This window comes from Diplotaxodon limnothrissa, linkage group LG15 (genome assembly GCF_057381915.1).
Source record: "Diplotaxodon limnothrissa isolate DT_005_m linkage group LG15, D_limnothrissa_male_GT1.1, whole genome shotgun sequence".
Lineage (NCBI taxonomy): Eukaryota > Metazoa > Chordata > Actinopteri > Cichliformes > Cichlidae > Diplotaxodon > Diplotaxodon limnothrissa.
This window is the reverse complement of record NC_140610.1, coordinates 2,732,156-2,745,521: the sequence shown is the minus strand read 5'-3', so window position 1 is coordinate 2,745,521 and position 13,366 is coordinate 2,732,156. Positions and strand designations below refer to the sequence as shown.

The window sequence follows — 13,366 nt, the reverse complement described above, 5'->3', positions numbered from 1 at the left end:
AAGTAAATCTATTTTTTGAGGGAGAAAAACGGGACAAATTCACATCTTTTTACGTTACTAATTTATCTGCTGATCTTTTTTATTGGTTCGTCTCAAATGTCAGAAAGCAACATTTTCCAAAGTGGGTTAGTATTTTGAAATTAAAGCTGCAGATAAAAATGATTCAGTGTCTATTTTATGAAACCGTCATTAAATTTCACTTTTTCCCCCCGTTTCATCTGAACCTGAAGCCTGAACAGGTCTCTCTTGTAAATGAGACTTTGTGTATAAATAAAGGTTAAATAAAGACATTCAATGACTTTATTTTTTTTACCTTCAAACTTTATTCAGTGAAGAAAGTCTTTTACTGATTAATGGCTGTGTGGCAAATACATTCAGTGGTTATCTAGGCAACAAGACTTCCATTTCTTTGTGTCAGACATGAATATAATAGTTATCATGACTTTTTCAACTAACTTTTAACTACTTGATCACATGACAAATGGCCTATAAGACTTCCATCATTAGCATTAAACTTGAAGGTGAACTAGTAGCTCAACAGATCAGTGTTAACGCCACAGTAAGAAGCTCAAAGAACCCTCAGCAGACCTGCGACATCCGACTGCGTTGGGCAGCGAGCTCTATTGTTGTGGAAGAAGTTTGTCTTCCAACAGTCGTCCATCTGGTCTAGGCAAGAAAAGCCTTGGTCAGGGAGGAGGAAGTGTAGCCAGTGGTCACGCAAACCAATTTTCAAAGAAACTAAAGAACCCACCAGAAGGACAACTCTGCGGCACTCTGCCTAAGTGCCATTTTACTCCGCTGAAAAAACAGGCATATGGCAAGCCCACCTGGAGTTTACCAAACGATACTTTCTGCAGACTAATGAGACAAAGATTGAATTCTCATGTCTGGAAAGCCAAGCTTTTCTACTGGCAAAGACAGGTGCTGCTAATCACCTCGCTAATGTGGTCACCACATTGAAGCATGATGTGACTGGTGCAGAATACAGAGAGGTCACTGGAGAAAGAAACCCACACAGACAACATCCTGAAACACACGGTCGTGGAAATGGACTGGCTTCGGAACAACTTGGGCCTAAAAATCTGTAGTGACAGACGAAGGTTACGGCTTACAAACCTGAGCCAATCTAACAGCAGGCAGAAAAACGTCCAACCTTTCACCTTGATATTTTAATATCGTGTGTGTGCAGCTAATGTATGGAAATTAGCTTAGTTGCTCCTTTTTGCTGAGAGTTACGTAAGAAGATTGATATTATTCTCGTGATTGTACGGTAAATGTAGAGCTGCAGTGCAGCGCTAGTTAGCTTAAATTAGCTCAGTTTAGCATAAGATAGAAACACTTAAACAACAAAAAATATGATATATATTCATTTATTTTTGATTTCCTAAAAGTTGCTGTCTGGTGGCAGACAGTTTATATTAACTTTAAAGAGAACCACCCTGACTGTTAGCTTTTCTTTCCTCTCTTCACGCTACACCAAGCTAACCGGCTGCTAGCTGTAGCTTCATATTTAAAGTACAGACAGTTGACAACATTTAAGAAGCTTCAGTCTTTCAAATAAAGTCACTTTTATGTGTGTAGAACAGGCGTTTATGCAAAGTGTTTTCCAGCTGCCCCAAAAATTCTTATATACAAAACTATAAAGAATGAAAACGCCGAGCTAACCACAAATCATGAAGAATAGATAAAAGAGATGGCAAATATAACCAAAGTAATCACTGAAAGAATAAATGTAAATACAGCACTGGGTTAAAAATACTCAGGAGGCAGAGCAGCTACTAGTCAGAAGGTTGGTGGTTCAGTCCATGGCTGCTCCAGTCTGCATGCCAAATATCCTCGGGCAAGTTACTAACCCCAAGTTTCTCTCCGATGCATCCATCATCAGAGTATGTGTTACAGTTAAATCACTTAAGGATAAAAAATAGTGCTTGGGTGATTGAAGCATGTTGTATAAAGCGCTCTGAGTCATCAGCTAGTGTAGAAAAATGCTATATAAGAACCAGCTGATCATCATAATAAAGAAAAGTGATTAAAAGTGCTGTTTAAAAACAGTCATCTAACTTTCAGTAATACAGCGATAAAAACATCTTCCCCAATGAATCGCGCAGTGACTCAGGTCTGTGAAATTTCGACATATGGTTTTAATTTGTAATTATGAAAGAGATTGTAAACTAAGGGTAGACAAAGTAAACTTTTACAGCTAACCTGCAATCAAGATGCTGGAGAAATAATGTAAAAAGTTTTTTTAGTATTCAGGGTGTTTAAGTATATACTAGAACTTTTTCTAGTTTACAACAATGCCTCAGCTGGAAAAACATTTCAGATTTAAGACAAACATTAAGAAGTTCCACATGATAATTTGTTTCTTAAGCCATTTCAGATTTTCCACCGAGGCCAAAGTCTTGTCTCTGGTTTCCTACTCAGACTGGACTGTGGCAGACCAGAAGGAAGATCTAAACAGGTTTTAAGCTTTAATTGTAATTTATGTGAATCTATATATAGTTTCTACACAGATTATACACTTTGAAGAGAAGAGAAAAGAAGAGCGTACATCTGATCCAAAAGCTCTCATTATTCAAGGCTGGCTGCTCACCACAGTCATCCCAGTTCCCTGGAACAGCTGTCATTTTCATCTCTGGGGTCAGTTTGTGTTTCGCAAACGATGACCTGCTGTTTCCTTTTGTCTGCCGCAGAAACATTTGTTAAGGTGTGACTGTGAACACCGTTCATCAAGCCATCAATACACTGCAGCTGAAGCATTTTTGGGAGGAGGGGTTAAATCTCAGCCCATACAGTGAATTTATGATCGATGTTATGAGCAGAAATTTAATTTGCCTCGAGAACCACAAGCTCATTAAAACATACAAGTCCCCCCCCCCATGTGGAAAGCAATCTTGTATATTTGGTTCATGTTGCCACACACACACACGAACACTCGTGCATTATGATTTTGTCATTGTAAGTGTGCGTCTGCTGCCTCTCTCTGGCCGCCTGTGTCCACAGTAATCTTATTGACTCCTGTTAGCGCGGCTCTGCCCCTGATATCTCCAGCTCTGCTCTCCATAACCTTATAAGTAAGTCCCTGCACAGAGTCTCTTTTGTAATCTTGATCACTCACTGCATGGATGTGTGCGTGTGGGCAGTGGTCTCCCCGGGTTGACACGCACCCACCCTTTCTCCTCCCCACCTCTCGTTCCAGTCAGGCTTTGGGTTACCATAGCAACGGTTCCCTTTCCACATGCCACAGAGTGGTAGATCATGCATCAGAAGGGATCTACCACTCTGGGAAAGCAGGGCAGAGAAGCCGTTTCTTAGTTCGCACCCTAAACTTTTCACGACGTTATCGAGCAGACGCGTCGGTTCGGTGGACGGTAAACAATCTTTAATGCATCAGTTCTCGAATGTGAGAGCAGAGCAGGCGGCTCTGTTTGAAACCTCATCACAAACGGCTGGTTGCTGTGTGTCAGCCTGCTTTAAACTTGCCTCGATAACAGACTGTGCATAAAAGATGAGCAAAGTCACTGGCCTTGTGTCACGGATAAATACAACAAAATAAAATGATACGACCGAGACAAAAACTGTGCTATTTTGTAAATAATAAACATGAATTCGCTGTTTAATTGTGTAACTTTATTAGCAGCATCCTCCTGAAATGCGCCAACAACATTGAGAGTCACATCCTCCTCTCTGCCCCTTAATGCTCTCTGGTTGCTATGGTAACGTGTGAATATTTCTTTCAAAATAAGACACACAACTACAACACGGGAAAGACCCAGGGAAACAGAGTTAACGATAAAAACCCTGAAAACCATAAATTTCACACCCGAGCCTCAACTCGCGCGGCCCGGAACCAAACGACTCGAGGACCGGTACCGGTCCGTGGCCCGGGGGTTGGGGACCACTGACCTAGATGGCAGGTTTGGCTAGCAAGCTGCTTCCATAAACAACAAACAAACACTGATATCTACTAATTAGTTTTAAGTAACACACGAACAAAGTAGAACTCAAAGTTCTTAGTCTGGTGGTAACACTGTAAGACTCATTATTTTGCTAATTATCGCCGAAAAGGCACAAACACAGCAAATTCAGTGGGCTGGATTAGCTGAGGTGACACCTGGTGCAAACTTTAAGCTTAAATAAGAATTAAATTGTATGTTATTAAAAACAACATAAGCATAAATGTAATATACAAACCAAAACAGCTGTTTGTATCAGACTGTAAATCGGGACATTTTAACATGGAGATCCAAGGGGACTGACATGTTATTGGGAGTGAGCCTCTAGTGGCCATGTGCGGAACTGCATCTGCTTTATCTTTCATCACTGGCTAATGCAGCTGAGCCCAAACCAGTGGGCGACGTCCAGATTCAGTCTTGTCTAGATTTCATGAGTGAAAACAGTGAGAGAGAGAGAAATGTTTGACATGGGCTCTCACACCTCAGCAACAGCAGTTTATCCTAGATGCACACATCTGCACACACATACATATAACCTCTACTATAGGTGCGAGCTCCTCTTACATATGTGACCTCTACATTCACCTCCTCGCTCTGCTGACTGTTTGAATTTCTTTCTTCCATCCTCACTTGTTGATTTTTTCCCCTCTGTGCATCGATCTGTCATTCTATGTATAGTGGTGACTCATATCTCCAACCGAGCACGCACGCCGACGCCACAGGTAAAAAACCTGGGACATATGCTGTGGATATGAGGTGACAAACTAAGCTGAGAAAGACCAGGCAGCACTCCCAAAGCCCGTCCCCGCTCGCTGAGATCGAGCATTACATTTTACAAGCTTGGAGAAAGGCAGAGGAAAAAAAGCTCTGTGTGGTTGGAAGCAGAAAACAAGAGAAAGAAATGTATGAACAGACAAGAAAAGGTGTCTGTCTGCATTTCTATCTCTTTTTTCCTGGAGAGAAAATATCCTCTAGTCTGTCTTTTTCCGATGTCTGGTCAGCTGCTCTGCCTTTTCTGTCTGCTTCCTACGTCTTCGCCTGCCGCCTGTCTCCCTGCCTGCCTGTTTTCCAGGACGAGCGAGAGCCCTCGGCCTCCCTCCCCTCTCATGTGCCGTAAACGCATTCAACCTCCTCTGCTCTCCTGTTAAATGAGTTCCACATGGCCCTGCAGGCTGCAGTCTCCACGCGGCCAGCAGAGGCACCAAAACACACAAACACTCGCTGAATTCACACACACACACGTGGAGTGCAAAGGGTCAAAGGTTACTCCCAGCAGACCTTGAGAATGCAACCGTTTGAACGTGGCCTCTCGCTCAGTCAAAACGTGTCCCACCCCCGCCTCCCGCCTCTCCCCCGGCCTGGCTGCTGTGTGTTAAAGTCTGAGGGCAGGATGCATACTAATGGTGTCTGACTGACTGGCTGACTGACGGACTGGATTGCTGGTGGGCTGAAGTTGCTGGCAGTTTAACTGGATGTCTAACTGGCTTGTCTATCTGACGCTACAGCCGAGTGTTTAAGTGGTTGGCTGACTGACATCTGCTATAACTTGCAGGGGTGGGAGATTAAAATAAATAAAAGCAACACTCGATTACTCGGACTTGAAAAAAAGCCCTTTAAACACAACTACAAACAGGCGTTATCAGGCTGAAATCTAATCAGCACCTGTGATTTTCAAATGTTTCCTCTACGCCTATTTTGATCTTCAGTATGCGCAACGATAGGCTTCTTAGAACTCTTTTAGTCTCGTTTTAGCTTTGAGGGATATTACATCAATTTCATACTTGAAGCAGAGTTTACTTGACATGAGGAGCTCTTCTTATCCTGAGAATGCTGTTGTAAAGTATCTTCTGTGGCTCTGGAGAGAGAGAGCACTTCAAAGCATGAGAAAGTAACCCTGATTATGTCATTGGCGTTCTCTCGGTTTAGGGCAAAAGACCACACATTTTAGAACAGACGTGCTAGAAAACACGGGAACAGGCCTGTAAGAGAACTGCATGTACCAGGCAGGGAGGGTCTGACGTTATTCAAGTATTATTATTGTTTATTATTGATCTCTGGCTCTCTTCACACTCCCTGAGCCTGGTTCTGTTGGAGGTTTCTTCCTGTTAAAAGGGAGTTTTTCGTCCCCCTTGTTGCCAAGTTCTTGCTCACAGCGACTCGTCTGATTGTTGGTGTTTTCTCTGTGTCACCGGAGGGTCTTTACCATATAATGTAAATCGATTTGAGGCGACAGGTGCTATATAAATAAACAACACTGAATTGAATGAACCAGTGTAAGCTGCATACATTATTGAGGATTTTGAATCCTGTGCCTTAATTCCTGTTTCATGAAGTCTTTCATTATTTTGTCTACACCTCATATGAGGCGTAATGAAAAAGTTCAGCAAACCTGTCACAAATAAAAGCTTTTTTTGGCCAGTTCAACAAAACTGTTCATCATCATCATCATCAACTTTATTTATAAAGCACTTTAAAACAACCACAGCTGACACAAAGTGCTGTACATTGGAACTGTAAAATAAAATTACATGAGATATAAATAAAAAACAAATAAAAGAAGAGTGAAATCATTAATTAAATAACTACTGCATTAAAAAAGAAACTGAGTCTCACTGAGGTTAAAAGCCAAGGAATAAAAGTGGGTTTTAAGACGTGATTTAAAAGTGGACAGTGAAGGGGCCTCTCTAACATGCATGGGCAAATTATTCCATAATTTTGGAGCCACAATAGAGAAGGCCCTGTCCCCTCTGAGCTTCCTCCTGGATCTCGGTACCTCCAGGAGCAGCTGGTCAGCTGACCTGAGAGACCGACAGGGTATGTGGGGATGAAGAAGCTCAGAGAGGTAAGGCGGGGCAAGACTGTGTAGGCATTTAAAAACAAACATAAGAATTTTAAAATTAACTCTAAAAGACACAGGCAGCCAGTGCAGAGAGGCCAGCACAGGGGTTATATGCTCTCTTTTTCGAGTTCCTGTTAGGAGTCGTGCAGCCGCATTTTGAACCAGCTGCAGACGTGAGAGCAATGACTGACTGACCCCCACATAAAGTGAGTTACAGTAGTCCAGGCGGGAAGAAATAAAAGCATGGATCACTGTTTCAAGGTGCTGCCTCGAAAGAAAAGATTTTAGTCTTGCCAGTCGCCTTAAATGATAAAAACTGGACTTCACCACTGCTCTGATTTGGTTGTCCAATTTAAAATCACTGTCCAACTTAAAACCAAGGTCAGTAACAACAGATTTAAAATAGACTTCCAGGGATCCTAAAACAACAGAGGAGGACTCACAGGGACCACTGGGTCCAAACACCAACACTTCTGTTTTCTTTTTATTAAAATTTAAAAAGTTTCGAGCCAACCAAGCTTTAATGTCATCTAGACATGTCAAGAGAGGTTTTATGGAGATGGCATCCTTGCGTTTTAGTGTCAAATAAATTTGGCAGTCATCGGCATAACAGTGAAATGAGATCCCATGCCTTCTAATGTTGCTCAACATCAGAGATTTTGGAAGTTCATATTTGAGTTTGACACAGGAGCAGATCCAGTAGTACGGAGAGCAGGACTTCCTGGGTGCAATCTTAAAACAGCACAGGACTGGAGATGGTCTTGGAGGGCAGGATGGCCACTTTTGAACCAAAGTTGCTGAACGTTTTAGATTTTTTAAATCACACCTACACGGCGCTGGAAGACGTATTTAGACTTGAGTAAAAGCGTCAACGCTGCAGTGCAAAAAGACCCGACAAGACAGGTGGAACCTTTCTTTTACTGAAGTACCTGGTTTGAATAAGTACACATGCATACATAATCATCACGATCTAGTTTTTACTCGGCTCCATATATTTTATATCACGTGCTTTTCTAGATTTTTCTTCCACGTCAAACATAAATACTGATAATAATGAAGTTTTGCAAAAGCAGAGCAGAGAGATGATTCATTTTATATGTATTATAACATACTGACTTAGTGCAGGTTTGCTACTTTTATTTACATCTTCAGCTAATTTTAATATTGCAGCCGGCTGTTTTGAAGATAATTATAAGAATTTTACACAACATCAGGTCGTTAATTAACTTTGGGCAGCATTTCACTTGTTAGTTATGATTTAAGCCTAAAAGGCAAATTAACTCAGCTGATAAAAAAATGTCGTAAATATTTTTTTTTCTTGAATTCCTCCAAATTGTACTTAACTTTCACCTCTGCTACTGCAGCAACAGTGCGCTTCCTGTAACGGCTTATCATTTACTAGAACAGCAAACCTATGGAGAAATGTACAAGCATATGAGTTCCCACCATTTGGCGGGATTTGCAGTCCTGCTGGAATTGCTGGTAATCATTTGTCAATAGATATCTGTCAACAGACATAAAGCCGATGCTTGTTTGAAGCGATTGTGATGCACCGGTTTGCCTGCGATGAATCATTTACAAGCTGGTCAATTTTTCTATTGACTTGGATACACCCTTCATTTGCAGCTGACAGGTTAATAACGGCCCAGAGCTGGTTCCAAATGAGTTAGCTCCAGAAATGATAGAACTTTGAGTTTAAAAAGAGCACTTAGACCGAGCAGAAGCTTTATAATTTAGAGCTACTGAATAATGAACCTCGTGGAGGTGGGGTGATAGGTTGCGTCGAGCACTCGGCTCCCAGCCATTGTCCTTGCATTCTTCCACGTCGAGCGGGGAGAGGCACATTTCAGGACACATCACCTCAGAGCGGAGCAGCTCTGAAAGCTCTGGGAATGGGAGATGGAAGTAATAACTGAGGGCACTAACAGCCCCAAACTCGCTCGCTCTGGCACCCGACCACCCCCACCCCGACTCTTCCCTCGTCTTTGCCTCTGGCTGTCTCTCACAGCTTTCCCGTCCCTGCTGCCTCTGACGCTCCCACCTGTCCATTCCTGCACTCGCTCCTTTCAGACACACATTAAAAAAGGAAAATTAAAAAAAAGAAATGACTTTTTTCTCCTGTGTTTCCTCCTGACATGCGCACTCCCAAATCAGCTTTCCACCCCTTTCTTTCCATCCGTCCATCCGTCCATCTGTCCAGCTGTTCAGACGCATCACTCAGACTCTCTGTGTGTGTCCAGAGGGAGTCCAGGTTTTCAGACACTCTCTCCAAGCCCGGCTCCTTGACCATTACTACTCCATTATCAGCGGCGATGGAGGGCGCGCCGCAGACGCCTAATGTATCCATTTCCTCCTCCATTTAGGGCTCGGCAGCCCAGCGAGCTCCTGGAGTGCTCCCTGATTGGGATTGAATGTCCATTTAAACGGCCGTCCAACCACCAGGGAAGGGTGGGGGGTGTTCGGCAGGGAGGGGAGGCAAGGAATAATGGGAAATGGGGGGTGGGGGGTGCACAGGAGTAAAAATAAAGTGAGACTGTACATATGTTGCACTAGATGAGCAAAGGAGGCAAGGGGATTGCTCCCCAGCCTCTGATTTGAAGCTCAGATTTTCTTCCTTTCTTTCTCTCCCTGCCTTGCTCGCCGTGTCTCGATCACTCCTCTCCCCCCCCCCCCCCCCCCCTTTTTATAAATTTTTTTTCTCCACAAACTTAGAAAACACTTGGTGCTGAGCCAAGTGTCAGAACTCAGCACTCAGTATTCTCAAGGTGCGCTTCTAAAAAGAGGGATTTGGAATTGAGATGATTGGAGTTGGCACATCCGTAGAGGGTGGAGGGAGAGAGGAGGAGGAGAGAGGAAGCGGGTGAGACAGAGAGAAAGAAAGAAACAGGCGGGAGATCACACACACACACACACACACACACACACACACACACACACACACACTCGGAGGTGAAACAGTACCTTGTAGGAGTACTCCTCCGTTCTTTCTGAAGAGGGGACTCCCCGACCACAACGGAGGACTAGAAAGGAGAGAGGAGAGAAAACTGGTCAATCATTTGATCGCGTCGCAGCAGCCAACCAGCCCAGCCGGCTTCATCACGAGGCGGATAGCAAGGCAGAAATTTGAGCCCATAAGCCAGTGCTTCTGATTATAGTGATTAGATTCCCGGGTGTCCCACTGTTGCCATTATTCCCTGTGATTACCTCGGAGAATTACAGCCTCGACGCTGTAGTCCATGGGGGTAATTTCTCATGACAGCCCCCCACCGCCCGCCACTCGTCCATTCACACACATTAAAAAAAAAGAAAGAAAAAAGAAAGAAAGAAATCATCAGCTCGCAAACACTTAACACGCACTCATGCCAGACAGCCATGTTTAAGACCGATCTGTATACGGCGCGCGCGACACATTAAAACACACACACAGGAAAACACAAAGCCGGCGACTCGGTTTAGGTGATCATTGCACCACTAATGAGGGAGGTAATGACGGCATTTCTCACATAGACAGAGATATCTCCACTCACACATACACACAAAAGGGATGCTGCTGGATCTGTAATTTAAAGACAGAGCGTTGGGGGGGGGGGGGGGGGGGGGCTTTTCCAGGTTGAGTGGTCTTTAGCTCCCAGTCAGACGAGCTTTTCTCCCAGTCAGACGAGCCGTCTCTCAAACACAGTCAACACTGGTATCACACACACACACAGACAGGGCACAGAAAACACCTGGGGAACGCTGTGAACTTGCTTCCACTCATTTGGAGAGTTTCCTTTGTAGCACGAGTTGTGTTTTTATGTTGCTGAATGAGAGGATTCACGTCTGCACTCGTGAAGCGGTTCTCACCTCGCCAGATGCCGGGGAAAGATGGACGCACACACGCAGATATTTACTGTTCACACACGCATACAAACGCAGCGGAAGCAGCAAATTTCAGCCCCTGAGCCACCTGCTGTTGCCATGGAGAGTTGCCACATTGCGTTGCCACGGCGATAACATATTTTTCCTGTGCTAACAGCCTGTCTGTTTTCCCTAGCCCCCCCACTCCCGCCCGTCTCACCCCCATCTCTCTCTCCCTCTCTCTGTCTGTCTCTCCCCTCTTCCCTGCCTCACCTCTCTCTCTCCCTCCCTTTCTCAACAAATGGGTTTGCAGCGCGACAGCACCTGACTTATACTACATGTGTTGCCATGGTGGCGTTCCCGTTGCCAAGACGACCCCTGTGCATTTAATGCGGTGGGCGAGGGGCTAAACTCGCCGCTCCCCTCCTTCAACATCCCCTCACTCGGGAGAAAAGGGAGGAGAGAGAACTGGAGGTAGAGACCCCCTCCTCCTCCTTCCATCCAGATGCTGATGGGGTGTGAAGGAATGCACCATAGAGCTGACCTCCTACCCAGCATGCTCTGTCTCTCTCACACACACACACACACACACACACACACACACACACACACACACACACACACACACACACACACCATTACATGTGTCAGACACACACACCCATTTAAAAAAAGCATGAATAGCACAGAGCTGGACTGAGACACTTAAGTGAGCAGAGTCTCTCTCTCTCTCACACACACACACACACACACACACACGCACCCATATTCTGGCGCACACAGCACGTGGGGGCTGGCTGCTGTGGTGTGAGTTATTATAGCCATGAAAAGGCGAGAGGTGCGAGCGACAAACAGCAGAGGACAAAGGAGCGTCACTACACTCCAGCTACACCCCCCCTCCACCCCACCCCACAACCCTTCTCAGCCACTTCCTCCTATCTATCTCTATCACTCCCCGTGTTCATCTCCCACTTCTGTGCTGTATAGAGCGGCTTGAGACAGTCCTTGACCTTAACATAATAGACATGCTGTGCAACCATTCACGGTCATTACACTTCATAACATAATATTCTTGAGCGTGAGAGCTGTTGAGAGAGATATTGTGTTATATTGATTGGACTTGAGTTCCAGGATACATATAAAGGACAAAGCTAATGCCAGACATTGAAAGACGTAACGTAGCACCTTTTTCAGAGTGAAACGGTAGCGCTACACTTCTGATAAAACACACGCACAAAAAATCTAAAGTAATGTTTAATAATTCATCTTTGTGATAGAAGATGAGGGTGAAACTGCAATCCAACTTAAAGGCACACGATCTGCATCTGCAAGTAAAGCTCGCTTTGTTTTAATGCGAAACGAGTGAGAAACACTGACAGATCCATCGCCATAACAACCACTGACTCTGTGCATATAGTGAAGAATGGCTTATTTAGTTCAAAGCCCTTGTTGATTCGTAACTTTACCCTGAGTTGCCTGTTTTTTCATGAAATTGGTATCCAAGGTCAAAAACACTAAAAAGATAAGGTGTCATCTTCCTCTCTGCAAAGTGAAGTCAATATGCCTTAAACCTGTAATAAAAGGTTGTAAAACTTGTTGTTCAGTGGACCAGCTTGGTGTCTCTGCTGGGCTTAATTTGGCCCCTGAGCCTTATTTTTGATTTACAGCGTGGAAAGCTTGTAATGTAAACGTTGCTTACGGGTATGTTACATGTTGTTCCACAGAACAAGATTGTGATGTCAAGGTGATAGTGCCATCTTTTATATACAGTCTTTTTAACAAGAAAAAAAGTGCCATTTATGACCATTTTTTTCTGTCTGCTTGTTCTTCTGCTGCTATGAACGGAAATATTAATAATTCTTGACCTCTGAACTCTTTCATTTCACACCAGTCTGTTTAAACACTAATAATAAATTCTTTCCAAAGTGCTTATATTGAGTAAAGCTTTAGTTTTTAGTCTTTATGAACTTTTTGATCCAGCAGGTCCAGAGTGGAGAGCATGCTGTGATTGTGCATTTACATTCAACTGCTGTCTAAAGCACACCAACAACTTGTCTATTATTATAACAAATATTCATGTTGTTGAATCAGAGGTCAGAACTGGAGGGAAACGTATAAATCTCATCATTTCCTCTCACCAGTAATAAGTGAATTCTCTTTAACTTCATACTGAAAACTCGGAGAATCACAATAACCTGTTGAATTGTCTCATTTATTCTTCACAACACCGCGTCCACTGTGTTCTGGTGTCTTCTTGTGCTGCAGTACCCTGATTTATATCACTCAAATCTCTTTGAGTTTTTCCAGTAACTGTCAGAGAAAACAAAGCGCTCACAGGCATCAGCTTACATCGAAACTGGGATTAAGCAATGAAATAACTGGACATACACAGACACGGGGGGATGCTCTTCAGGTGCAGCGTCTCAGTGGACCTGCAGCTCGGCTCAAACCGAGAAACACACTCTCATCTCCTGCTGTGTGCCACGACGCAAATGAACAACTACCCCTCCACACTCCGACCTCTCCCTGCACCCCTCCGCCCTCCCGTGCATGTTCCAAATCCAGCCTCCAATTTGTTCCACTTCCACATACCTCATTGTTCAAAATGACACTTTTACATTTTACGGTGAACCAATTATTCTGTCTTACACAGTCCACTGGCTCTGCAAGCCAACCTACCCGGATCAACCGTGGAGCGGGTTGTAGGGCTGGCAGTGGCTGTGTAGTCGCAGAG

General features: G+C 44.0%; 1 protein-coding gene across 3 annotated transcripts in view; it reads right to left on the bottom strand.

Moving 5' to 3' along the window:
- The window catches only part of ches1 (checkpoint suppressor 1), a 66,382-nt gene that overhangs the window by 5,244 nt on the left and 47,772 nt on the right, over nucleotides 1-13,366 (bottom strand). For all 3 annotated transcript variants that reach the window (XM_085373314.1, XM_085373313.1, XM_085373316.1), the window contains exon 4: nucleotides 9,757-9,815. In XM_085373314.1, the coding sequence (XP_085229440.1) occupies nucleotides 9,757-9,815 (59 nt within the window). The remainder of the gene's footprint in view (nucleotides 1-9,756; nucleotides 9,816-13,366) is intronic.